This window comes from Cryptomeria japonica, chromosome 1 (genome assembly GCF_030272615.1).
Source record: "Cryptomeria japonica chromosome 1, Sugi_1.0, whole genome shotgun sequence".
Lineage (NCBI taxonomy): Eukaryota > Viridiplantae > Streptophyta > Pinopsida > Cupressales > Cupressaceae > Cryptomeria > Cryptomeria japonica.
Window position 1 is genome coordinate 430,853,671 of NC_081405.1, and position 25,762 is coordinate 430,879,432.

At 34.7% G+C, this 25,762-nt stretch overlaps 1 protein-coding gene across 1 annotated transcript in view; it reads left to right on the forward strand.

The window, feature by feature from the left end:
* Window positions 1-13,300: 13,300 nt before the first annotated feature.
* LOC131065016 (peptidyl-prolyl cis-trans isomerase CYP21-4) overlaps window positions 13,301-25,762 on the forward strand; it is a 94,144-nt gene continuing 81,682 nt past the window's right edge. Inside the window, exons 1-3 of the mRNA XM_057999384.2 lie at window positions 13,301-13,631; window positions 13,872-14,047; window positions 25,710-25,749. Coding sequence (XP_057855367.2) covers window positions 13,896-14,047; window positions 25,710-25,749 — 192 coding nt within the window. The 5' untranslated portion in view covers window positions 13,301-13,631; window positions 13,872-13,895. The remainder of the gene's footprint in view (window positions 13,632-13,871; window positions 14,048-25,709; window positions 25,750-25,762) is intronic.

Genomic DNA, 25,762 nt, shown 5'->3' on the forward strand with positions numbered 1-25,762 from the left:
ACTATCCTTGAATAATATAAGGCAAAAATATTTGTAGATCTTAGAGAAAACCTCACTCTCGGAACTACATTCACTGTAATGGCACTTGGTATGAATCTTCGTGCCATTCATCTCCTCGTCCATCCTTTCACCCTTACAGTAACACACTTGACGAGGCTCCATAAAAATGGAAATCACCTTGAGATTACCACAAACGTGTTACTGACTACAACTGTAAGAATGAGGAGAAAGGCATTGTGAGGGCTTTTAAAAGAAGCCCTAGTTGTAGTGAAGGCGAATAATGCGCTAGTGTTTGGTGGGCATAAAAAGAAACAAGCACAGGTTGTAGAGCTCAACTATTGTAACACACTAATGAATTGAGGAATGTGTCATAGCAAATAGTATTTATGGCAAGCCCAAAAAACTCGGCGTGAGAAATGTGTCATAGCAAATAGTATTTATGGCAAGCCCAAAAAACTCGGTGTGAGAAATGTGGAAGGCCTATTGGCTAATTAATGGATGAACAATTAACAAAAATATGTCAAAAATTCACTTCCTACCATTTCTACTTCTTGTCGTTTATTAAAAATTACATGTTTCTTTTGTATTAATTTTTAATCTAAGACAACTAAAATAGTTTTAATTTTTAATTTAAGATAATTAAAATTAATATATATATATATATATATACATATATATATATATACATATATATATATATATATATATATATATATATATATATATATATTTATTTATACACACACACACATACATATATATGTGTGTGTGTATACACACACACACATATATATGTATGTATGTATGTATGTATGTATATGTATGTGTGTGTATATGTATGTATATATACATACATATACACATATATGTATACATACATATACATACATACATACATATATGTATGTATGTATATATGTATGTATATATGTACATATATGTACATATGTATATATATGTACATATATATGTATATATATATATATACATATATATGTACATATAGATATACATATATATATATATACATATATATGTACATATATATACATATGTACATATATATGTACATATATGTACATATATATGTACATATATGTACATATATATGTATATATATATATATGTGTGTGTGTGTGTGTGTGTGTGTGTGTGTGTGTGTACACACACACGCATATACACACACGCATATATACATATACATACATATACATATACATATATATATGTATATATACAGATACACGCATACATACATATATACATATACATATATACATGTATACATATACACACACGCATATATACATATATACATATACATATACATATACACATACATATACACATATACATATACATATATACATATGTGTTTATATATTGTTGTTCAAGCATAAATCTGATGTTTAGTTGTGTATTTTATCTAATGATTAAAATAGTCATTTTTATTTGTGTGACTAATTATCTAGTTGTGTTTTTTTACCCGATGAACAGATTAGTCATTTATTTAGTCATTTATAGTTGTGTTGCAAAAATGACTAGAATTTGGTCATTGTTATTTGTCGTGACTAAAAGTTTTAGTCACCTGGTCATTTATATGCCATATTTCTACTGGTGATGAGATTTGGCTAGCTAGTAGTTACGTCGTCCAGGCGAGATTTTCAATTACTTTTTGTTCCACCTTATATAATTGTTTTAGTATTTCTTGAAGTCTGGTGTTCTTGATATCATGAAATTTTATCTCAAGAGGGGTCATTGATTCTTTTTGTTGGGCTTGAATGTCATATATTTCTCTCTTGAGATCTTGAATTTGTTGGGCCAAGGTAGCCATGGAGATTTATGACAGTTTTGATTTGCAAGAATGGATTAGTTTGTAATAAGTAAGATTGTCTGTACTTTTGTCATCTTTCTTATGAGAACTTTTGGTTCGAACAGGCATTTACAATCGACGTGACCGAGAGCTAGGAGTGATGTAGAAGTCAAGATCAAATCAGAGCTAGTTTTTCATTTAAGGTAATGATTAAGTAAAGTGATTGAGACCAAGTCTGGTTTCAGGAATGATCTATCATGTATAAGACATGATCTAAGCGGATCAGATTGAACAGATTGATGAGTGGTTGATTGAACTAGCTAAGATATGATCAACAAAATCATGTAACACAACAACAGTGGTACACTATCAAGATTGTTTATGCTCAAGATGAAAAAGACCAGATATACGCTCACTATAGACTGATTAGGCAAGTATGACAGATCTGGAAAAGCACGCAAAAAGATAGGCTTCTAGATTGACATAATCAAAGGCTCGTACAACAGAATAAGATAACCCAGATGACAGTTTAGTGACCTCAAAACAACAAAGACAGTTTCTCATACGAGTTGTTGTTTAAACTCGCACGATAGTTTAGACTTGATCATACGACAAACTGGAAATGGTAATAGTGACTTGTATGACAATTTATACTTTCTCAGATGACAAACTGGAAATGTTGAACCTGACTTGTACGACAATATGTATATGGCAGGATGACAATTCTTAAAGGGCTGTACGACAAAACATAAGACTCGTACGACATAGGACTGGACATGGATGAGTTTCAGACAAGGGCAAAGTTTTGACCATTGAGTTTTTTTGACGTTTTTGATTGTTTTCCAATTTCAGAGTTTCAATTTCTGTTTCCAGGACAAAGATACAACAAACACAGAGGATGCACAGTGACTTCAAGCACAACACGCTAACCCTAAGGAAGTTGGCTGAGAGAGAAAACCTTTTCTTGTAGACTCAGGTACACACCCAATAGCTAATTAGAATACGACCACTGAGTCTCACACAATGGATTCTCAATGCCGTATTAGTCGACTCCAAACGCTAATGGGGGCACGATATGGCAAATATCTTGGGAGAGTTACTATCTCTCTTGCACAAAGATTATCCCCCTTTCGAAGGTGAACCAAGTAGCTTCTATCTTAGAGTTTTGAGTTAGGAATTATGTTTGAAATTACCCCTTGAAGTCGCGCAAGCGTGATTGAGGCCTATAGCCCGATAAGGTACCAAAACAAGATGTAGTTACGCAAGCGTGATTGAGACCGCAAGGCCCTACAAAATGCTCGATATGAGAGATCTCAAAGAGAAAACTCAAATAATGTCATTCTCCAAGACTTTAATCCCGAAAGGCCTATTTATTATAGTGAGTCAGAATGCTTGGGTCTAGCTGTACTCACTTGGGTCGTTCTCACAGGGTGATTACTTTTTCCCACTGTGACATGCCTACTAAAGGAACACAAATCTCAAAACTAGAAAAGCTTCAAGGGTCTAAATTTTTTATTGTCTATACAGACAAGAGCATACTCTCCTACCTTTTAGACTTTTCTCAAACACAAAAGACATATTTGTTCATTTACCACATCGCAATTTAAATGCCTAGAAATGAATTAAAGATTACACAAAGTTTACTTGAATCTCCTCAGGCAACCTGCAAAAACAATGAATTAGTAGTCATATTGTTTTTGTGCGACAGACATGTTCTTGGACAAACGTTCTGCAAAAATTGGTTAGGTTGTGAAAAAATCTTTCAGGCAGACAAAAAACAAGCCAGGGTTAGCATTAGTACTATCAAAATTCAATGAGAAAAACCCTAAAAATCACCTTGCCTTTTGATATGAGAAAACAAAATATCGTACAAGTATTCTCACCGAGTCATACAATTATTCCTCACAGACCATCCAATATTACTTATAGAGTCATACGAGAAAATATATAGTCATATGAGGTTTCTCACAGAGCCGTACAATATGTTACAAATTATTGTACTATGCCTAACAAAAACTCGTATGAGTTTTAGCAGGAATTGTACATACGAAATCTAAAAAATAAAAAAGAGTTGATCTGTAAGGCCGAAAATTGTAATCTTTTGCCCCACGGTGGGCACCAAAAATTATGTGTGTGAAAAGTGGTAATCTGCAAGATGTAAAGCACAAACACTTCAATAAATCACTGCATGCATGGTTAGACAGATATAATCATGAATATAAAAACCATAACAAATCAACCTATTGCCTTCTAAAAGATGCGAGTATAGACTTGCTTACAGTTTTGTCTAAGCAATACTAGTGACGAGACCACACCAAGACAAATGATTTAATCTATATGAGCACAAAATTGAGCTAAATGGATGCAAGATTAAGCTAGATATGCAAGATTAAGCTAGATATGCAAGATTAAGCTGGATATGTAAGATTAATCTAGATGGATGCAAGATTAAGCTAGATAGATGCAAGATTAAGCTATGAATGATTAAACTAAATATGCAAAAAGCTAAGATGCAATATTCTCAATGACTCTAGAGAAAAAACAACATAATAAATCTCCAGGGTGTCTTGAATGAGAGATGAAAGGCTGAATTTATAGAGAATCCAAAGAGAGACCAATGGTCAAGATCAATTAATGACAAGCGGTTGAGATTCCTCAAGAAAAAGCACAATCCAGTGAATTGAAATAATTGGATGCTTTGATTCAGTTTCAGAGAAGATGAGATTGAGTTAATCTTGAGATAAATTCCAATTAAAGCTTGATGGAATGCATTGAGATTATAAGTTTGAGTTTGCATTGGAGATAAAATTAGTTGATTCCATGCACATTCCTCTTATTTGCTCAAGATTTTTATTAGAAAAAGTCTTTTCAATGCAACTAAACTTCTTTCCTCAAGATTTGCTTTGAGTTTTAATTTTAGAGAAAATGATTTATTCCATTTAATTGTTTTTCTTGCTTTTCTGAGATTTCTCAAGTTATCTCACATTTAGAAAAACAAATATCTCAAGTTGATTTCTTTTCACAATTTAATTCCTTTTTGTAAATTAATTCTTCTTTTTTAAATTAATTCATTTTTTAAAAATTAATTCTTTTTTAAAATTAATTCATTTTTTTAAAATTAATTCAATTTTGATGATTTAATGAAAAATTGATTTATTAATTAAATATGGCAGGATATTCAATTAAATAAATAGAATAATTGATTAAAATGATTTACTTGGAATGATTAATTAATTAAATAAATATTTAATTAATACTGAATGATTTATTTGCCATGTGGCATTGATGATTTAAGAATTAATTAATTAGGTGCTCAAGATTGATTTAATTGCCTTTGGTTAGGACCTTGGTGATGTAGTCAAGATTAGGGGACCATGGTTTAAATGACCATTTTTAGGGTATTACGTACACTAGCTATGGGAATTAAATGCAACACCTTGTATAAGCTAGATGTATTTCCATTTTATATCTCTACTTATATAACTAGTAATTCTAATTCATGTATATTGTGAGACTATAGGTTGTCCACATTAAGGAAAGAGAGCTTAAGACCCTAGTTAGTAAACATACAATGGATGGTTTATTTGTTTAAATTGTGGATTTCAATATTTGTGAGAACTTGCATTTTAAAAATAGATTAATTTCTATTTGTCATGGTACTAGGGTAAAGAAAATATTGAAAGTTATGTATTTGGTCCCATGCATACAATTTCTAATGAAGATTCTTGTCGTTACGTTTCCTTTATTAGTGATTAATCTTGATATAGTGGTTTTTTTTAAGCATAAGTTTGAGGCTTTTTGCAAGTTTAAGGAACTTAAGGTTCTTGTAAAAAATAGATGAATTAAAATATAAATTTATAAATGTAAGATAATAAAGGTGAATATTGCTCTAGGGAATTTGATGATTTTTGCAGACATGTGGTTATTGTGAGATACAACCTATATCTTTGTATATGGATGCAATAAATTTACACCATAGAGAGAATGAATGAGCTAAAAAATATGTCATGTAGTGCTTAGTTGAATAAGTATTTTTGGGATGATGCACTATAAGTACTACTTGTTATTTGATTAATATATTTCCTTGTTCTAATTTGGTTGACAAGACATGATATGAAGTGTGGATCAATAAGAAATCCATGGGGGCTTCACTAGCTAGGAAATATTATATCACGTGCATTCATGTTAGGGGGTTTAATATCCCAAAATGATGGTACAATATATTACCTATCAATGAAAATAGGGGGGTTTTTAATTCGGGCAATAAAAAAATACAATATCTAGCAAAAATAGCTCGAGGATTTTAATTTAGGATGTATACTGGGAGGGGGTGACAAAAAGGGAGTTTAGGGCAATATTTTTTGAAAATAGGGGGATTCTTTAGTATCATGAATGCACGTGATATAACCTAGGATCACTAAGTGAGGCCTCTGTGAAGAAATCCTCCATTTCACATAATACCTAAAAAAATATCTAAGTTAGAGTATAAAATTTATAAATATCTTTTCATTGGATATGTTGAGACTATAAAGGGTTATAGAATTTATGACCCTCTAACCTTGGAAATGGTCTATTATCAGGATGCAATTTTTGGAGAACTTAAGAGTTAAGTTTGATATTGGAAATCCAAAAGAGAAAGTGAAGAAGACTATACTATTAGAAATAAAATGGAGTAGGAAGATGCATAAGTGAAAGAATGATAAGGTGGATAAGGGATTGTAGAAGAAGAAGAACATTCACATTTAGAGATTGAAGAAAAAGAATAATATGAGATTCTTACCACACCCTTAGGAAGGTCCATAAGGCAAAAAAACTAGTTGATAGGTATAGCCCACTAGATTTTCATTATGTATTTGATTATCTTCTACCAACAACTAATTTAGATCCATAAAGAAAAGTCTTTCTTTGAAGGAACATGAGTACTAGATGAAGGTTATGCAAGAGGAAATTATGGCTTTGGATTGAGGTCAGACTTACGATCTAATGGATTTTCTCAATGGAAAGAAATTCATTGGGCATGCATGGCTATTTAATTTATTTTTTTGGGAGAAAATGGATAGTTGGAGAGGTACACGACTAGATTGGTGGTGAAAGGTTACTCCTAGCTTAATTTTATTGATTTCGGTGAAGTATATTCCCCTATTTTTAGACTTACTTATATTAAATTCTTGTTTTCTATTATTGTTACTTGTGATATTGAAGTAGAGAAAGAGAATGCTAAAACTACTTTTTTCATATAGGCATCTTGAAGAATTTTATATGAAGTAACCTAATGGTTCAATAGTGAAAGGAAAAGAAAATATGGTTTGTAGCTTTTATGTAGTCTTCAGATGTTTTGAAGTAATCAACTTGAATGTGGTATCAAAATTTTGATGCTTTTGTATTGAAACCAAAGTTTCTAATGAATGATTTTAATCATTATGTTTATTTCAAGTTGATTGACAAACAATTATTAATAAATATCTTTAATGGCTCTGAATGATAAAAGTCAATGTGTTCAACAACCTTTTGTAAAGTTCAATCCGAATAAGGGATTCATCAAATTCAATAACAACAACAACACTCAAGTAGTAGCCACAACAAGTGTGCCTCCTTTGTCCAAATAATTTAGAAAAGAATTCACTCCTCTTAATGAATCTTTGCATAGCATTATGTCACAATTGTTACAAAGGAGTGTGTTGAAACTTCCCCTTATTAAACCAATTGATACAACTAAGCCTTTGCCACCCTCTTATGATGCCAAAGCTTTTTGCCAATATCATCGTCAACCCGGTCATGGCACTGAAAAGTGTTCATCATTGAGAAGTAAGATTCAAGACTTGATTGATAACAATACCATATCTATGGATGGTGTGAATGATAAAGGAAACAAATTAGTAGCTCCTAATAAAAATCTTCAAATTTTCACAGAACCTTTACCTTCCCACTCCACTAATGTAATTGAGACTGATCATTTTGCCTTCTCTCTTAGTGACGTTGGCCTTGAGTCTAATAATGTGGTGAGCCTTATTGATAAAAATGAACCTCCTAGGGACTTGCATATTATATTTGATCCTAGTGAGACTATTGAAGCACCCAATGACCTATTATATATCACTGCAAGAATCAAAGGCATGCCTTCTCAAGGGGTGCTCATTGATCCAACTTGTATGGTTAATGTGATAACTAAAGAATTTGTTTATACTTTACAATTGCATCAAGTGACATATGGAAAATTTGATGTGGTGATTAAAATCTTTGATGGTTTCACTTGTCCTGCCATTGGTTCTATTTATCTTCTTGTTGAGGTTGTACTAAAGATTTAGATGTTAACTTTTCTATCAATCCTACATCAGAACAATTTCATGTGAAGTTGGGACATCCTTGGCTCTCTTCCATGAAAGTGATCCCTTCTACTATTCATAAATGCTTAAAATTCCCTCTTTATGACAAAATAAATGCAAAATCATAACTGTTAATCATAGTGTGTACCAACCCATGGTTAGGCAAAGAGATTTTTGTCTTGATTATTTTTGGTCTGAACAATTCCAACCTCTTAAACCTAGAAGTGATCCTCTTTTTCAATCTTATCAAAAATGGAAGGATGAGATGATCTTATCTTTAAGCAAACCTAGAAATCCAACACTTACTCTTCCTCCAACTAATGATCATATGCCTCTTCTTAAGGATAAGTCTATCCTTCCTCCTTAGGAAAGTGATATTCTTTCTCCTAAGGAATAGTTTATTCCTTCTCTTAAGAATGAGTCCATTTGTCCTCCCAAGGATAGAAAATCTTTTCCTCCTAAGCGTCAATTTATTCCTCCTCCTAAGGATAAACATATCATTCATCCTAAGGATAGACCTATTTCTCCTCCTCACCATGGAATTGGTCTCCTTCCTACACCTCCCATTCCTCCTTTGTATGGTGTGGTTTCACCTCCTACATCTTACAAAGGGAAGCAACTGACCTCTCCTATTGTTCAACCTAAAAGACCGTCTCCTATGCATCCTTCCTTCAAAGAAGAAAATAAGCCTATACCTGATGAACCTAAACCTTCGCAACCTTCAGCTAAAACTAAACAAAGCTGTTGTGCGAGAGAACACCAACGAAGACGTCATGCTAGAGCTTGTGAACTTGCTTTTCAAACCATTTCTTCCCCCAAGAAACCAACTCTTGACATAATACCATTTTCTCAACCTTCTCTTGACCAGGATGTTCAACCTAATTCTCCAAGATGCAAAATGATTAAGACAAATGATGGTTAAATTTCTATTCCAATTAGAGCTCCTATTTTTGTTAATCTTGATGAAGAAATAGGTGAGAATATTGTTAATGATGAAAATGTTGATCCTAATATTTCAGATGATGAATATGAATATGTTCATGTTGATGATAATTTATCTAAACAATTTCAAAAGCATTAATCTTAGCTCCAAGTAACAGACAAAGTGACTCATCATTAGAGCACGGTCCTTGTTTAGAACTTGTGATAGCTCCATCTACTATGCTCGATGTGGTTCCTCTTGCATGTTGTATACCTTCCCTAAACAATGATGAGCAAGGTCGAGGGATGAATGACATGCCTGATTAGCTTCATTAACATCGTAGATTATCTCTCTCTCCTCTCTTGCTTGTTTTCGACTTTCCTCTATTTGTCTCTCAGTTCTTCTATTTGTTGTCCTTAATGTTGTCTACTTGAGGACACAAAAGCGTTGAGATCTCTTTTAGTCTCTCCTATGTTGACTCAAAATACACATGTTCTCTTCTTCCATGATGGTTTTCCTTTCTTTGGAGGGTGAGGTCAATTCTATGCACATATGTATACACATGATATACATTGGTTATCATAAAAAACATATTGACTCCAGAGTTGAGTGAAACCACCACGTGCTTTGTGTTTTGTGTTCATTATCATTTGATTTGTCCTCTCTTTGGGGCTTATTATTGTGATAATATGATTTACTTTTTGGGTGTATCCTACCTTAAAGCAATTGCTCTCGATAAGGCTTACGCAATCGCTTTAACGTGGGGGCATACACTCTGTTCAATGATTCTCTCTCTTGCATATTTTGATACTTAAGTTACTTAGCGAATTTTGTCTTTTGCTTTATAATTTTGGGTATTTTTCTTTCATGACTCATGGTAAGAGAACCTTACTAGTTTTTAGTCATGGTTCTCTCTCTCTCTCTCTCTCTCTCTCATGATTTCCCTTTTATCTTGTTATCAAAGTTGTGAGATCTTAAAGTCCACCGGGGGCTTGGTGTATCTTTCCTCCTCAATGATTTGGTGAAAGATTTTCAATGTGAATCCTTTATACTTTACTAAGAGTATGATTGATTTCATACTCTTGCTAAAGTGGGGGCTAAATGTAGTGTCCTAAAATTGCACCCCTTTGCAATTTTGACCGCATTTGGGTCTTCACCTTTGTGTTTGTGCCCCTTGGCCTATTCAAAGACATTATTATGCTCACAACCCTCATAAATGTCATAAAACTTGATTCCCCCCTCCTTGGGAACCTTGATCCTAACCCAAAATAGGACTAGGGCATGGCGCCCTGGTCCTCATTGGGACCATGGAGCCACACCATGGTCCTCCCTAAATTTGGCCCCTTTAAACCCATTTTTGCAATCCAAAATTGAGTGGGATTCCCTCTCCATGTCGGCTCATGTAAAAAAATTAGTCAATTTTCCTGATGGGCAAGTATAAAAGAAGGATTTCCACTCTCATTTGAACATCCATAGAAAAAAAGAGCACACATACATTCAAGCAATCAAGCATTCAAGAGAAATTGAGCATTAATCAGTCTTCCTTCAAGCCTTGGAGAAACAATAAAGTCAAGATTCAAGCATTGAAGATGACATTATTCATCTTATTTTGTTGAAGACTTCATAAACCCTAATTCCATGTGGAGGCAAGCAAAACTTCACAAGGAGGTATCATCATTCAATTTTTAGTCATAATTCAACATATCCCTCAAAAGAAGAATCTTTCATTACAGTCATTTCAATTATCTTAATTTCAATTTCACGGTTAATTCCAAAGTAGGGGTTTGACCTAAGGCAAGTCCCTATTCCCAACCTATTTCCCCCTCTTTCTCTATGTAGGAAACAGGTACAAAGTTGCAATCTTCAGAATAAGCTTTATTTATAGAGATGAATCAATCCCCCTTTGGTGTGTGAAAAGTGCAGAGGACCAGGGCAACCACCATGACAATCCTGACATTTCAGGAGCTCTTTCAAAGATTAGATCTGACTCGACTTGCATCACTTAGTTCCAGGTGCCCAACTCGGTCCCACATCTATACTTTACTGTTTACATGTTTTTACCTTCCTTTTTCAACACTGTACCTAATTTCAGCAATTCAACTTACAAAAGAGGAATAAAACCACCACATAATCAACCCAAATCCATTCAGTATTCAGTCCTTGTCTGATTTGTGATTGAATCTAGTGGATTCCATTCCCTCTTTTGAATGTAATGTTTTCCCAAGTGAAAAATTAGTGGTTTTCATCCTCGTGGGGTGGAAACCCTAAATTTTTCTCCATTACAAATAGGTATTATGTTCTTTATGCTAGTGCCTTCGATAGTCTAGTATATTGCCTAAGTAGTTAGATTTGGTAATAGGTTTATGTCTAACACTCATCTAGACAACATTGAATTAATATGAAAAGAGTATTTATGTATTTGTAAGGAAATTTTGATTAGTGTAATTTCTATCATGTTATTAATGCTATGGAATGTAAAAGAAACATGGATTTGTTGGTTCAAACTAGGCTACGAAGTCACATAGTAAGAGGTCAACCAATAGTTGCACTTAGTTGGATGAGTAAGACACAATCCATAATGTTGATCACTAATAAAGTTCATGTCTACCACATGCATGCTTGTAATGAGATAGTTTCATTACAAATATTCTATTCATTTATTAGGTTTGAGAATAGACATGTCAAGATTTGATGTGATAGGTATGATGTTATTAATTTGATGTACTATAATTAGCATATTGATGTTTAGTATCACTTTGCCAATGCAATAGTTGATGATGACATAGTCACAATATAGAAGGTTGACACTTTGGATAATTTTGTAGATTCACTCACTAAGTGTGAGCATAAACAAGTTTTGTTGGTGTATGTAAGCTATGAGCCTGGTCTCTTCTAGTACTTGATTCTTTTATTGTCATTTTATTTATTGTCTTTACAATATAAATGTCAAGTGGGAAAATGCTAAGATTAATTATAGTTATTCATGTAGATAATAAATAGTGTATGGTCTCCAAATATCGTGGAATGAGTAAAAATGGCTGCCCATGTGAGGGTGATAACATTATTTATTCTTTGAGATACTTGAAATATGTTGTCAGAAAGTATTGGATAGGAAGGTTATCTGGAAAAATATTGAATTGGGGTTATAGGATCTTCCCAAGATAGGTGTTATGACAAGCATTAATTGCTCCCATGAAGCACCTATGATTGGGAAAGTAGTCAATATGATGATTACGATTGATTAAACATGTAAATGAAGTTACATTCTATTTTGAGTTGCTTGACCATGATTATGCGATGTTGAACTTTTGTATGTAGGTCTGGGTACCTAATTTTGCTCTCACTGTAATATCCAATTATTTTAGAAATAATTTATGGTTTCTAGTTTATGATTTCCTATATATTAGAGGCATGTGATAATGGATCTATATGTTTTTTTGTAGGTATTATTATGTTGCTATAATATCGATAGTTAAAGGAATAAATATATAATATTTTTGTACTCTATTGTTTGAAAATAATACAAGTTTGGGTCTCTTTGGTGGTCAAGTTTTTTCTCTCAAGGGTTTCTCTATGTACATTTGGTGTTCATGTATTTTGCTAATTTTATATGCCTCTCCATGTTTCATTTTAATTTATTAGTTTAATTGCATGCATAATCATATTTAAATAATATTTGATTAATATTTTTTTAACATCATTTACCACATATTTAGCGACTCTTCTATTCCTTAGTACCCAAGTCCACACTTTCACTTATTTTTGAAACTCAATGATATTGAGGAACACCTTTTGTGGCAAGTATAAATAGAGGAAAATACTTCTAATTCCTTAATAATGATCAAACCTCATTACAATAACAATTTATAGAAATACACTCTCAACAAATGTGCAAGATGTCTAGATGAACAATCGAAGTAGAGTATCTAATTAATCTTGAGTATTACAAAATTTCCATAATACCTCTTAATAATTAATAGATTGACTAATGACTTAAGACTTGTATTTAAATGCCAAACCTTTAATGTTCAATTCAAAATGTTTGACATATAAATCGAAAAGAAACAATTAATTAAAAATAAAAATAAAAATTTAAATAGTCCTTCACATCAATTGCCTTAATACTAAATTTCAAATTTTAATTCAGTTTATAAGCAAAACAGAGCTAATTAAACATTACGGAATTTCAAATTTTAATTCAGTTTATATGCAAAACAGAGCTAATTACGGAATTAAAGTTAGGACACATCAAAGTAGGTGTGAGACAAAGTAAAGAAGGCATGAAACTTTTCTTAGTTATATATAATTTCTTATTCGTATGGAATGCCGATAATCCATTGCCACCATACTTCCAGATTTGTGCCTTGTGATCTCAAATTGGGCCCGAACATGGGAAGAGCAATGGAGTAATTTTTATAAATGGGAGGGCACGGACAGGCGAAATTGGAAATATACAATTCTGTTTAACATAGAGAATTTTTTTTGAAAGGAGAATTGCTTCTACAGGGTGGAATTGGGCGCATGTATTGATTTGTTTCTTTGCTTAGATCCATCGCCAGTTTTCCAGCTCAAAGTAAATACTCTGTAACTATTGTTTTTATTTTCCGGTTTCCCGGATCACTACGCTGGTTGAGAAAGATCTATTTACATGTCAGTGAAGGAAAATTTCAGTAGAAGTTATCTGTAAACGGCACAATCTCACGTATTGGAAATTGACCTAACCTTATTCTCATGTTTCCCTTGTAATATAATCATCATATATGTGAAGCCGTAGTTTGTAAATCTTGTGGCTAATTCTTGATTTTGTGGTAAGGTTGATCTCTATTTGATTGGGAAAATGGGGAGAATCAAGCCGCAGACGTTGCTGCAGCAGAGCAAAAAGAAAAAGGGACCCACACGTATCAGTGTTTCGACAATTGTAGCTTGCAATTTAATCATCATCTTCTTAATGCTTTCTCTAGTGGCAATCTACAGGCACCGGGCTAAACCGTAAGTGCTCCGAATCATTTCTGTTTTCTGGTTTATAGTTTCAAGAAACCCTTTCTAAGACCATGCAGGGCTAATTGTTTTGAACGTGTGCTAAGTGCTCTGTTTTATTTATTTTTCTCTAGAACTATACTTTTGATAGACAAGGCTCTACTGTTGCACATAGAGCTTTAATGCCGTTGACTTAAGCATATAGCTTTATTCTAGGGCGTGAAATATATTGCTCACCTGCCGACCTATCGGTGTAGTTCCCTGACCTTACATCGGTTGATTAATTCGGACCCTGGATTTTTGGGTCACTAAAATCAACCATTTGCCGCATTCTCTATTTTGTCACTCTTTCTAAAATTGACCACCGCACGTTTTATAGATTTTTTTCACATACCTAATATGAAACCGCAGACATCATTGCTTTGTTGAATTCTGATATTGGGCTACTGCTAATGGCAGAAGTCCTGACTCTAGTGTAACGAGTACATATAAATAAATGAACTTAAAAGACAATAATTACTAAGACGTGGAGCTGCTTTTGGGACAGACATCTTTCCAGTTTATTTCTTAGATTATTTGATACACAATTTATGCAGTCATTAGTGAGTGGTGGCTCTTATGTGTCACTCGAGGATCAACTGCGAAGGTAAAATTTTTTGCTTTGGAGGATTAACATTGAGGAAAAAGTGATGGCCATAGGGAAACTGGGTACTGCCACAGCCCGTAAGATTCTTTTCTATGGATACGGTCTGCAACAAGGTCGCGCAAACATGAGAAGACTTAGCAGATATTAATCAATTAAGCAGATTTTTTCCCCACAGCTGTTATCTTTTAGGAACATACCTAAACTCTTAGCTGAAAAAAAGTTATAGCTTTAGTTCTTTGATCAAAGATATATGGAATTTCTCTATGAAGCTCTTACGTATATTGTTTACAATCAAACATCAAAGTTTTAAATGGTATAACTGGGATTTGAGAACAGCTTTTCTTTTACCCTGCTTTAACATAATAATGGGTGTTTCTCAACTCGAACTTGGTTTATTTTGTCTTTATCACGCAGGCCATGTTTTAGCATGTCTTTAACTTGAGATAATTTTGTTAGGAATTTATGAATATAGAAATCTTCTGTGACCACACTAATAACTTACATATATGTAATGATACACTAGTAACTTACTTATATCTATAGAAGGTCAAGTATTCTAAAATCAATTCTACTTCTTTAACAGTACTGGCTACTTAAAAACAGCAACACTGAACACTCTCTTTCTATTTATCAAATCTATGTATACTAGTATCATAATCATCCTTCAAAGCTCTTCAGCTTTCTGTACTCCTCCTCTTCTGGATTGGAGGTTAACTAGGAGAGGTCCCTGTCTTCACTCTTGATTCTGTGCAAGATATCCCTATATTTTTGAGATTATGTAAGTTCAGTTTTCCTTTTTGTAGACACTTGTGGTTGCCTTACTCTAGTTCATTGGATCGGTGGTTGTCGCTCATGCATTCTCGATACCTTCTTTCTTTAAATTTCTTCATCGACAGACTCAGGATATCACTGTTCCAATAACAGTACTGCATCCATAAGTTACTTAATATTTTCTGTAATAATCCATCAGCATACATGAAAAAATTCATACACAGTCCACTTCATCTAGATGTTTATTTCCCTGCCAACCATTGTTCCCTAAATGATCCTTTTTTTAACAATTTCTTCATCTAAGTAGTTTTTCACCCCATGAAAAGAAATCTCTCAAAAATTTATAACCCACCATATTTGTAATGATATGTCTGTTATTTGTCCTTTTTGTTGAATTGATTCTTCATTTTGCCACATTTTCTTTCTGTTGGCTAGGGTCAGCTGATTTGGATTCTCTTTCTAACTTTCCATTGTGTATGAAGGCTTTCTTATTTTTTTAATTTGCTTTTGTGATATGCTCAGACTTTAAAGAATATTCTTCATCTAATGGAAGACTTTTATTGTGTACAATTTGCTGTGGGTTACAATCCAAGAAGTTCACTTTGATAACTTCTGACAAACCATTTGTCACATCAAGTTTAATGCACATCCTGGAATTTTTAAAGTTGGATCAGATTTATATATATGGTATTTTTCAAATTTATAGTCACTTTGGTTTCATATAATACTATATTACAGAATATAATATAGACTACAAATGTCTTGATAAATTTTCAGATTGATGTAATATTGAATTATGCACAGTAGTATATATGAATCAGAATTTCCTTTAAAGCTGATTACACTATATGTATCGAATTATTCACAGTTCGAATTATATTATTTATGTAACTGTAGATCACACAATATTCTCCACAATATCACAAACTTAGTGTATTGCAGATCGCTCACTTATGCCACAATGATATCGACTGTACTCTTAATAAAAAATACTGCACACTTGATAATATCAACCTCATATATATCAATCGAATGGAATAGAGCCGATGATATATGCACTCTATGGTCAACATAGAGTCATGGCTCTATCGGTTCCACATAGAGTCGTGACTCCTATGTGGAGCAATGATCATTGATAACCATCGATAATAATAAGCAACATTTAATCAAATAATTTGTAATCGGTATAATTAGTGTGACCGATACTATGATTTGATAAACAACATTTAATCATCGCACTTGCTAATCGATATACAAATATAATCGATGCTATGTATAATCGGTAATATAAACTATTACCGATTATACATATAATCGATGATATGTATAATCTGATTGTCATATAGATGATTATGGAGCAAATCGATCATCATATAATATTGTGATCTGTGATCAGAATATGGATATTCAGCGAAGTGCGATCAAGGGTAGGAATAAAAGAACTTATTATACAAATGTCTAAGGCCGTTAGGCCAATTAGATATTTGAACGGTTAGAGTCATCTGACCGTTGCTACCTATTTTTCAACAGGTATGATCAGTCATTTCTTCTTCTTACTTATTTGGAGATCATTTTGAAATCTGCTCAATATTTTGCCAATAGTTAAGAACATTGTTTAACTTAAAAGTTCTGGATGGAAGGTTAGGAGACTTACCTATTATGGGCCAGAAGCTGGAATGGTTCAAATGTTATAACCTTAAAATTGAAAACCATTTAATATTTCATAAAGAAACATTTAATATTTCATAAAAATTTAGATATCTCTTAAAGGTTTAGTTTCTATCCTGATGACTGGATTTTGGGACTTCTTTGTGGTTCTTTGGCAAAAGCAATAACCTAGATTTGCTTCTATAATAGGTTAGTTTTTAAGAAAGCAGTTACATTTAGTTTGGAATGAAGGCCTGAAATTCTTTCTCTAGTGATAAGAGTTATTTTTGATGATGTTTATATTTCTCATGGCCCCAGTTTATTTGCTATTGAGAATAGCACCGGTTCCTTTCCTTTTACTTGGTTGGATTTTATACTGTTTTCCCTGTATGACCAGGACCACTTCGGAGTGATGAAAACTGACAAGGGCTGACCCTACAGTACCTCTGCTTGTTCCATGCAACAAGTCATCAATTTGTCAGAGTGAGCTTCTGCTCCATCAATTTGTTATGCATGGTTTAGTTTGCAGTCCCTGAGAGAAATCCTTCTAAGGGAGATTTCAAAATAGGGTGTCATCTTTAGGGCCTTGTAGCAAGGTTGCATCATAGTTTAATAACAAGTGAAATAGGGGAAAAATTAAGGACAGAAGGATCAACAAGTTTCATGTCATACCTTTTCTTGTTTCCTGATTATCTTGTCTAATCCTGCTGGTAGTTCCTTAAGCTCAGAAGAAACTGTACTCTTACTTGCCGATTGCAAGTCTTCATTTGAATGCTTAATGTGGAGGCTCTTTTCTTTGGAAACACCTTTTTAGATCATCAACTGTTTAGTGATGTTTAAAGGCAGATTTACCAATCCAATTTCTATTTTAGTAACAAGGAAGATATAGAGGGACAAAAATAATAGAAAGATGGCTCAACAAGTTCCATTTCATTTAATTTTTCTATCTCTGATTATCTTGTTTAGCCTCAAGATCTAATTTCTTATGCTTGATTAAATTTCTCTCTTTTTTGCAATTTGCATGTCTTGGTCCGAATGCTTAACATGGAGGTTTGTATCATAATTTTGGTTTGATCCATTTTATTCAGTGGATGTTTGCTGAGCAATACTCATGTCTTTCACTAGTAATACCATAAGAAAACCACCAGAAATATATAGAGGCTCACACCAACCATAAGAAAACCACCAGAAATATATAGAGGCTCACACCAACATTGAACCAAAGTATCCCACAGATTTTCACCAATTCATTCTCTTTTGCTTTCACTGATTATTTTGGTAAGCCCCAATTAATTTTTTCTTCTGCTTGAATGAATTTTTTTTCTTCCTTGCAAACTGCGAGTCTTGGTTTGAATGCAAAGTCTTGGTTTGAATGCTTAATGTGTAGATTTTGTATGAGAATTTTGGTTTGATCCATTTTATTCAGTGGATGTTTGCTGAGCAAGACTCGCGTCTTTCAGTAGAAATACTATAAGAAAACTCCCCATTTTTTCCAATGATCACTCAAGAATCTTAGATTTGCCCGTTAGCCGTCTCTGCAGGCAAATGATGGGGTTAGGAGATGTTTGGTTCACCAGGAGGAGCTATACTTAGCCAATTTTGGAGCTTGGTGGGAAATTATTCAATAAAGTTTATAATAAAAGCTTATTAGAGCTTATAAGTTACTTTTCTCTATTAATAGCAAATTTTAATGAAAGTAACTTTATGAAATTATAACTGTATTATACAAAAGTTAATAAAAGTAACTTTATACATAAAGTTACTTTATGACTTAATAAGTAACTTTATTTAAAAAGTTACCTTGCACATCTCCCTAGGAGATTATATTATAATAAAAAGGTGGCCAAACTTAATGAAGAGCTGACCCTCATACCCATCGAACTCTTGGAGGGAGAAAAGATTCCATTGGAATCTTCAAAAGATGCCAAATGAGGTTGAATTAGGGATTGGAGGCTTAAAGAAGGTTGTACGTGCAAATTGGGCATTATCTTATTTTGTGATTCTTCTTCTTCTTCTTTGCAATATTCTGCCATAGCAGGTACAACAGTGTGGAGGCCAAATTGGAGACGGAAACCTTCAATTTTAGGCAGGGTGGACGATACCCCAGCCATTAATCCTTCTTCAGCACTTAGGAAAGATCAGTTTTCAGGCCATTCAAGGGTCAAATCAGGTGTTTTTTTGTATCGGATTGCAGGGTTAGCAATGTCAATCAGATCTGAGCAGTTTGGTCACATTTCTCAGCAAGTTTAATGCACATTTAAGCTAGCCATACCTTCCCTAGGTGAGCCGTACCATCTTTGGGGGCCTGGGGTTGCAAATAAATAAATAAGAAGGTTTTTGGAGCAGCTCTTGCTTGTGAAATCATTGTTAGGAGGTAACTAAGGCATATTGGTGATCTATTTGGTGAAACCCCAACATATTTGAATGATATCAGCAAATTAGAGGGGAATGAGAAGCAGTTTTGGTGATCTCTCCTGGCAAGATTTCACAATAAGCTGCAGATCAGCTATTCATCCATTCAATTGTTTTCGATAATAATTGTTTCGAAGAATAAAACCCTTTGGAGCTGTTGGAACACTTTGGAAGCTCCTGAAGCAGCATTTCTCTTCAATAAAGTCAATAAAGAAGCCCTCCAGGCAAGGCATTGGACCCCTGGTAGGCCAATTTGGCATGTTAGTGTTGAAATTCTTCAATTCTTTGCATTTATTAATTGCTGATAATAAATCAGATATTCTGAAATCTAGTTTCAGTAGTTGCAATTTGTTCTTGTCTTGAATTCCAAATTGCATCATTCATTCTATCATCCAAAAAACCCAAAAATGCATTAAAACTCAAAACTTCCTCAAAAACTCCAAGCTACAATATGCTGGTCAAAGATTGATTTTGAAACAAAACAAATCAGAATTGAGCCATCTCCTAGTTGGCATCTTTCAGTAGTATTAGAGCAATGATCGTGCCAGCCTGAGGATCATCAGTGTGATTCTATGCATCGGGGCAGATTTGGTACCTACAGATATTACACACGCAGAAGACCTCGGGTAGATTTGAACTTTGGAACTGAACAACCAGTAGAGGCTATTATGGGTGATATTCCAGAGGGTCACAGGAGCCCTCCTAGGCAGGAAAGACAAAATCCACTCGATCTTGATGAGATCATGAGAAGCTTGGTTGATGCGCAGCCAAGAATTGTCCAGGCTATAAACAGGTTACAAGACACACTGGATAGGATGGATTTGGGAAATCATAGGGGTAGGCGCAGAAGTCATAGCAGACCAGTTACAGTTGCAGGGAGTCGTGGCAACAACAGGACTCCATCTTCCTTGGGAAGTGCATCTATTTCACCATGGAGAGGCAAGACACATACTAGGACAACCGATAGACCTATGCTTCCTCGGTTCACTCCTAGAGATGAACCACCATTGGCTGATCCACATAATGGAGTGACTTTTCAGGATACAGTTATGGCTGCTAGCAATGAGTGGGCTCGACTTCTGGCACATGTTAGATGCTTTCCCTTTGCATCAATATTGTATGCAGCGTAGAGATTCTAGGATGGGACAAAATGATAGATGGCCCAGATAGCAGTGGAATAATGATTTGAAAAAAGCCACAGATAAGCTTACCTTATCCACATTTGACGGTAGTGGCTCCATTAGTGCATGAGCATGGGTCCATAAGTTGGACGTATACCTATCTTTGAAACCTATGGTTGAAGATGAAGCCATTCAGTTTGCTGTCCTACACTTAGAGAGAGTTGCATACGATTGGTGGCACCATGGATTAGTCACTCAAAACCATGCTCTCATTCACTCCTACCCAGAGTTCACAGAGAGACTGATTGCTAGGTTTGACAGGAAGGATGTGGAACTATATTACAGGGACTTAGCTCTACTGAAGCAAACAGGACATGTAGAGGCTTACATTAATGAGTTCCAGCGCATAGCAGTCATGGTTCCTGAAATGCCTGACAAAGAGTAGTGATGCTTTTCATCGAGAGTTTACATGAGATTCTTCGAGGTTTGGTAAAAGCTTTAAAGCCTAAGACTTTATAGGAGGCCTTATAACTTACATTGGACCTTGATACCTCTCCTCCACCACGTACATTTCAGCAAAGTAGGAAATCTTCTGAAGTTTCTAAACCTTCTCAGAGTTCATCTTCACAATTACCCAATGCACCACCTCCTCCTAAGATGGATCATGAATCACAAAAGGAATTAAGGAGGAAGAAATTGTGTTTCTCATGCAAGGAGCCAGGTCACAGATGCCTTGGGAAAGGCAAGGCACATCTTATAGAGGTCTTTTCTGATGGTGAGGATGAGCAAATGCAAGATACAGGTGATGAGGATACATTGGCTTCTACCAACATTACGATTGCCTCATTGTCCGGAGTACCTTGGTATTACCCCTTTTGATTGAAGGGAACTCTTAAGGGACAACCATTGGACTGTTTGGTAGATACTGGTGCCACATAATTTCCTTGGCGTGTAGTTAGTAGAGAAGTTTGGATTACAGGTTGAGGAATTTTTAGGGTTTAGAGTGACAACTGGTAGGTGGCGGTACCTTGAGTTGTACTATGAGAGTTCCTCAACTTAGCCTTTAGTTGGGAACTTATCTCTTGACTGATGATTTCTATGTAATACCGATAGAGCAATATGATGTGGTTCTTGGTATGCAGTGGCTTCAATCCATTGGTAGGTACTCATTTGATTATCATAAGATGCAGTTAGAGTTCTCAGTGGATGGGAAGGAAGTGGTGTTGAGAGCTTCGACGGATGGCAAGCCTAAAGGAATGACAACATGTTGGTTGGAAGCTAATAATGGTGCATCTTGTAGTAAATCAGATTTTGTGCACTTTGGAATAGCTGATATAGAACAATCCCAGAGGTTGAATGAAGATTGGTTGGCAAGAGCATGACAAGCCAAATTGATAGCCCAACAAGCTAGGAAGAATCTCCTGCATATTCATGACCTTCACTATCCTATATTGAATGATGGACAAGGTTTGTCTAATTCTGAAAACTCAGTTGCTGATTACTCTTTTAATGAGAATGAAGTTGTGATTGGTAATACTTTTAGTGAGCCAACTTCTCAAGAGGTGTCCTTGATGATAGTAGAAGGTATCCATCACTCACCTGTGGATTGGTCATCGATTCCACTTCACATGATAGCAGTATCCTTGCTGATTGTTGATTATATCTTCCTTGGTTTCAGAGAGATCAGTGACTGTTCTAGTAAAGATCATTTGACGCCTTGGGGCTTGGCAAGGTCTGCACCAGATTTTCAGCAGTATGGAAGTGTTCAGAGGTGTATTTTGGAGATAGAGACAGAGTTAGGGGTGTATTACATTGATTGGTGTTGGTTTGACAGTATGTTTGATAACTTATGTGCTGTTGCATTCTCCTACTTTAGCTCCTACCGTGGATTTTTCATTTGGGTATGGGATCCGGGTATTAACTTGCTCAGGAATTTTTATCAGAGTGGAGCAGCGGGTTGGCAAGCAATCCGGGGAAGGGAGGACTATAATGTCCCCATTTTTTTCAGTGATCACTCAAGAATCTTAGATTTGCCTGTTATCTGTCTTCACAGGCAAATGATGGGGTTAGGAGATGTTTGGCTCACCAGGAGGAGCTATACTTAACCGATTTTGGAGCTTGGTGCGACTTTATTCAGTAAAGTTTATAATAAAAGCTTATAAGACCTTATAAGTTACTTTTCTCTATTAATAGAAAATTTTAATAAAAGTAACTTTATGAAATTATAACTTTATTATACAAAAGTTAATAAAAGTAACTTTATAAGTTAAAGTTACTTTGACTTAATAACTTTATTTAAAAAGTTACCTTGCACATCTCCCTAGGAGATTATATTATAATAAAAAGGTGGCCAAACTTAATGAAGAGCTGACCCTCATACCCATCAAACTATTGGAGGGAGAAAAAATTCCATTGGAATCTTCAAAAGATGCCAAATGAGGTCGAATTAGGGATTGGAGGCTTAAAGAAGGTTGTACGTGCAAATTGGGCATTATGTTATTTAGTGATTATTATTCTTCTTCTCTGCAATATTCTGCCATAGCAGGTACAACATGTTGATTTTAAAATCTCAGATTAACAGTGAGAACAAAAATCAGAATTGTATCTTTGATAATGTTAATTTCTAGCTTATATTAACCTGTAGGTTAAATGATTAATAATGAACATTTAAACAAACATAGTAGAAGTTGAATGCATGAAACAACATAGACACATAACACAAGTTACCCTGGGAAACCTCCCTCTTGGAGGAAAAACCCAGCATGAAGTGATCCTCAGATCTGATTATAAATTAGATGTAACATTCTGAGTACAACACATATCTCTTAGGGCTGATGAAGATGATCAAACAACAATCTGTTTTATGCTCTTTTGATGGCTAGGTCTGCACACAAGATAGTCTTAGATTTGCACTTTTATCCGCACCAGATCTGCACTTTTGGTGCACTTTAGGTCTGCACCAAATCTGCACTTTAGTCGCACCTTAAGTCTGCACCAAGTTGCGCACCAAGTGCGCACCGATCTGCCCTTCATCCTTGCATCTGCACTTGCCTGCACTGCACTCTCTGTGCACTGATTTGCATTGCACCGGCCCGCACCAAGGTGTGCATCAAGTGCACATCCATCTGCACTTCTTCACACCTGGGCTGCTCCAAGTGCATACATAGTTCGCACCTTTGGAAGATGAGATTTGTGCTCCAAGTGCACACACAGTTCACACCCTTAGAAGGATAATCTCGCACCTTTTCTGGATAACTTTGCACCTACTAGCTGAGATAATCCGCACATATGACTGAAGAAGTTCGCATAGTGCAGAGAGGTATTTCACCTTTATGAATAGTGTGAATGACTTGCAATTGTTGCTTGTATATATATGCAAGATGTGAGACCCATCTTTTGGGTCGGCTCAATAACTTTTGGCGCCAAACAATATTTTAGTTTACACGCCACATATGGGTCCTATCTTTGGCACCTAAGTTACATGCTAAATGATATGACTTTGGGTCCATACGTTTGACTAGGTGTGGCCTTTAGTTTTGGACATAATACAATAAGGATAGGGTTCAGCCCTATAAATATTCACATAATATTGGAATAGGGCCCAGCCCTATTTATATGAATTCTAATGTTGCCTTTGGCAATTAGAATTCATCTTTTATTTTGCTTCCTAGTTACAAAAAATCAACACAGCAGTGTGGAGGCCAAATTGGAGATGAAAACCTTCAATTTTAGGCAGGTTGGACGATACCCCAGCCATTAATCCTTCTTCAGCACTCAGGAAAGATCAGTTTTCAGGCCATTCAAGGGTCAAATCAGGTGGATTTTTGTATCAGATTGCAGGGTTAGCAATGTCAATCAGATCTGAGCAGTTTGGTCATATTTCTTAGCAAGTTTAATGCACATTTAAGCCAGCCATACCTTCCCTAGGTCAGCCGTACCATCTTTGGGAGCCTAGGGTTGCAAATAAATAAATAAGAAGGTTTTTGGAGCAGCTCTTGCTTGTGAAATCATTGTTAGGAGGTAACTAAGGCATATTGGTGATCTATTTGGTGAAACCCCAGCATATTTGAATGATATCAACAAATTAGAGGGGAAAGGGAAGCAATTTTGGTGATCTCTCCTCGCAAGATTTCAGAATAAGCTCCAGATCAGCTATTCATCCATTCAATTGTTTTTGATAATTATTGTTTTGAAGAATAAAACCCTTTGGAGTTGTTGGAACACTTTGGAAGCTCCTGTAGCAGCATTTCTCTTCAATAAATTCAATAAAGAAGCCCTCTAGGCAAGGCGTTGGACCCCTGGTAGGCCAATTTGGCATATTAGTGTTGAAATTCTTCAATTCTTTGCATTTATTAATTGCTGATAATAAATCAGATATTCTGAAATTTAGTTTCAGTAGTTGTAGTTTGTTCTTGTCTTGAATTCCAAATTGCATTATTCATTCCATCATCCAAAAACCCCAAAAACACATTAAAACTCAAAACTTCCTCAAAAACTCCAAGCTACAATACGCTGGTCAAAGATTGATTTTGAAACAAAACAAATCAGAATTGAGCCATCTCCTAGTCGGCATCTTTCATATATATATATATGTGCGTGTGTGTGTGTGTGTATATATAGTAACCCACAGATTTTCATAATATATATATAGTAACCCACAGATTCATAATGTATGCCTGATTCTGGTGATTCGTAGTCAGCTTTCTTTCTTATACACTACTTTCTTTCTGAAGAAAATTTTACCTTTTCACTCTTTTTTCAAGGAAAATTGTTGAGAAAGACTGCAATTTGAATTATTTAATTTTGGATTAGTGAAACTCTGGAATTTTGTTGTGGTTCTTGAGGTATTTTCAGGTTAACTTACATCCATTTTCAACATTTTAGGAATTCCAATTTATGAACAAGCTGATGAAATTCTTAAAAGTTATTTTTTGTGGATCTTTTATGATGTGTTTACTCAAATGAAGAAATTTAAATGTTTTTTTGTTGCTATCTTCAATCTTAACATTGTTTCTGCCCAGAAAGGAGAAATTCCCAGAAGATTTGACATAACTTTTGTTTTATTTCATGTTTTTAGGACAACAAATGGATTGTCTTCTGGATCTAATAATTTAGAGGTATTTTCCTGTA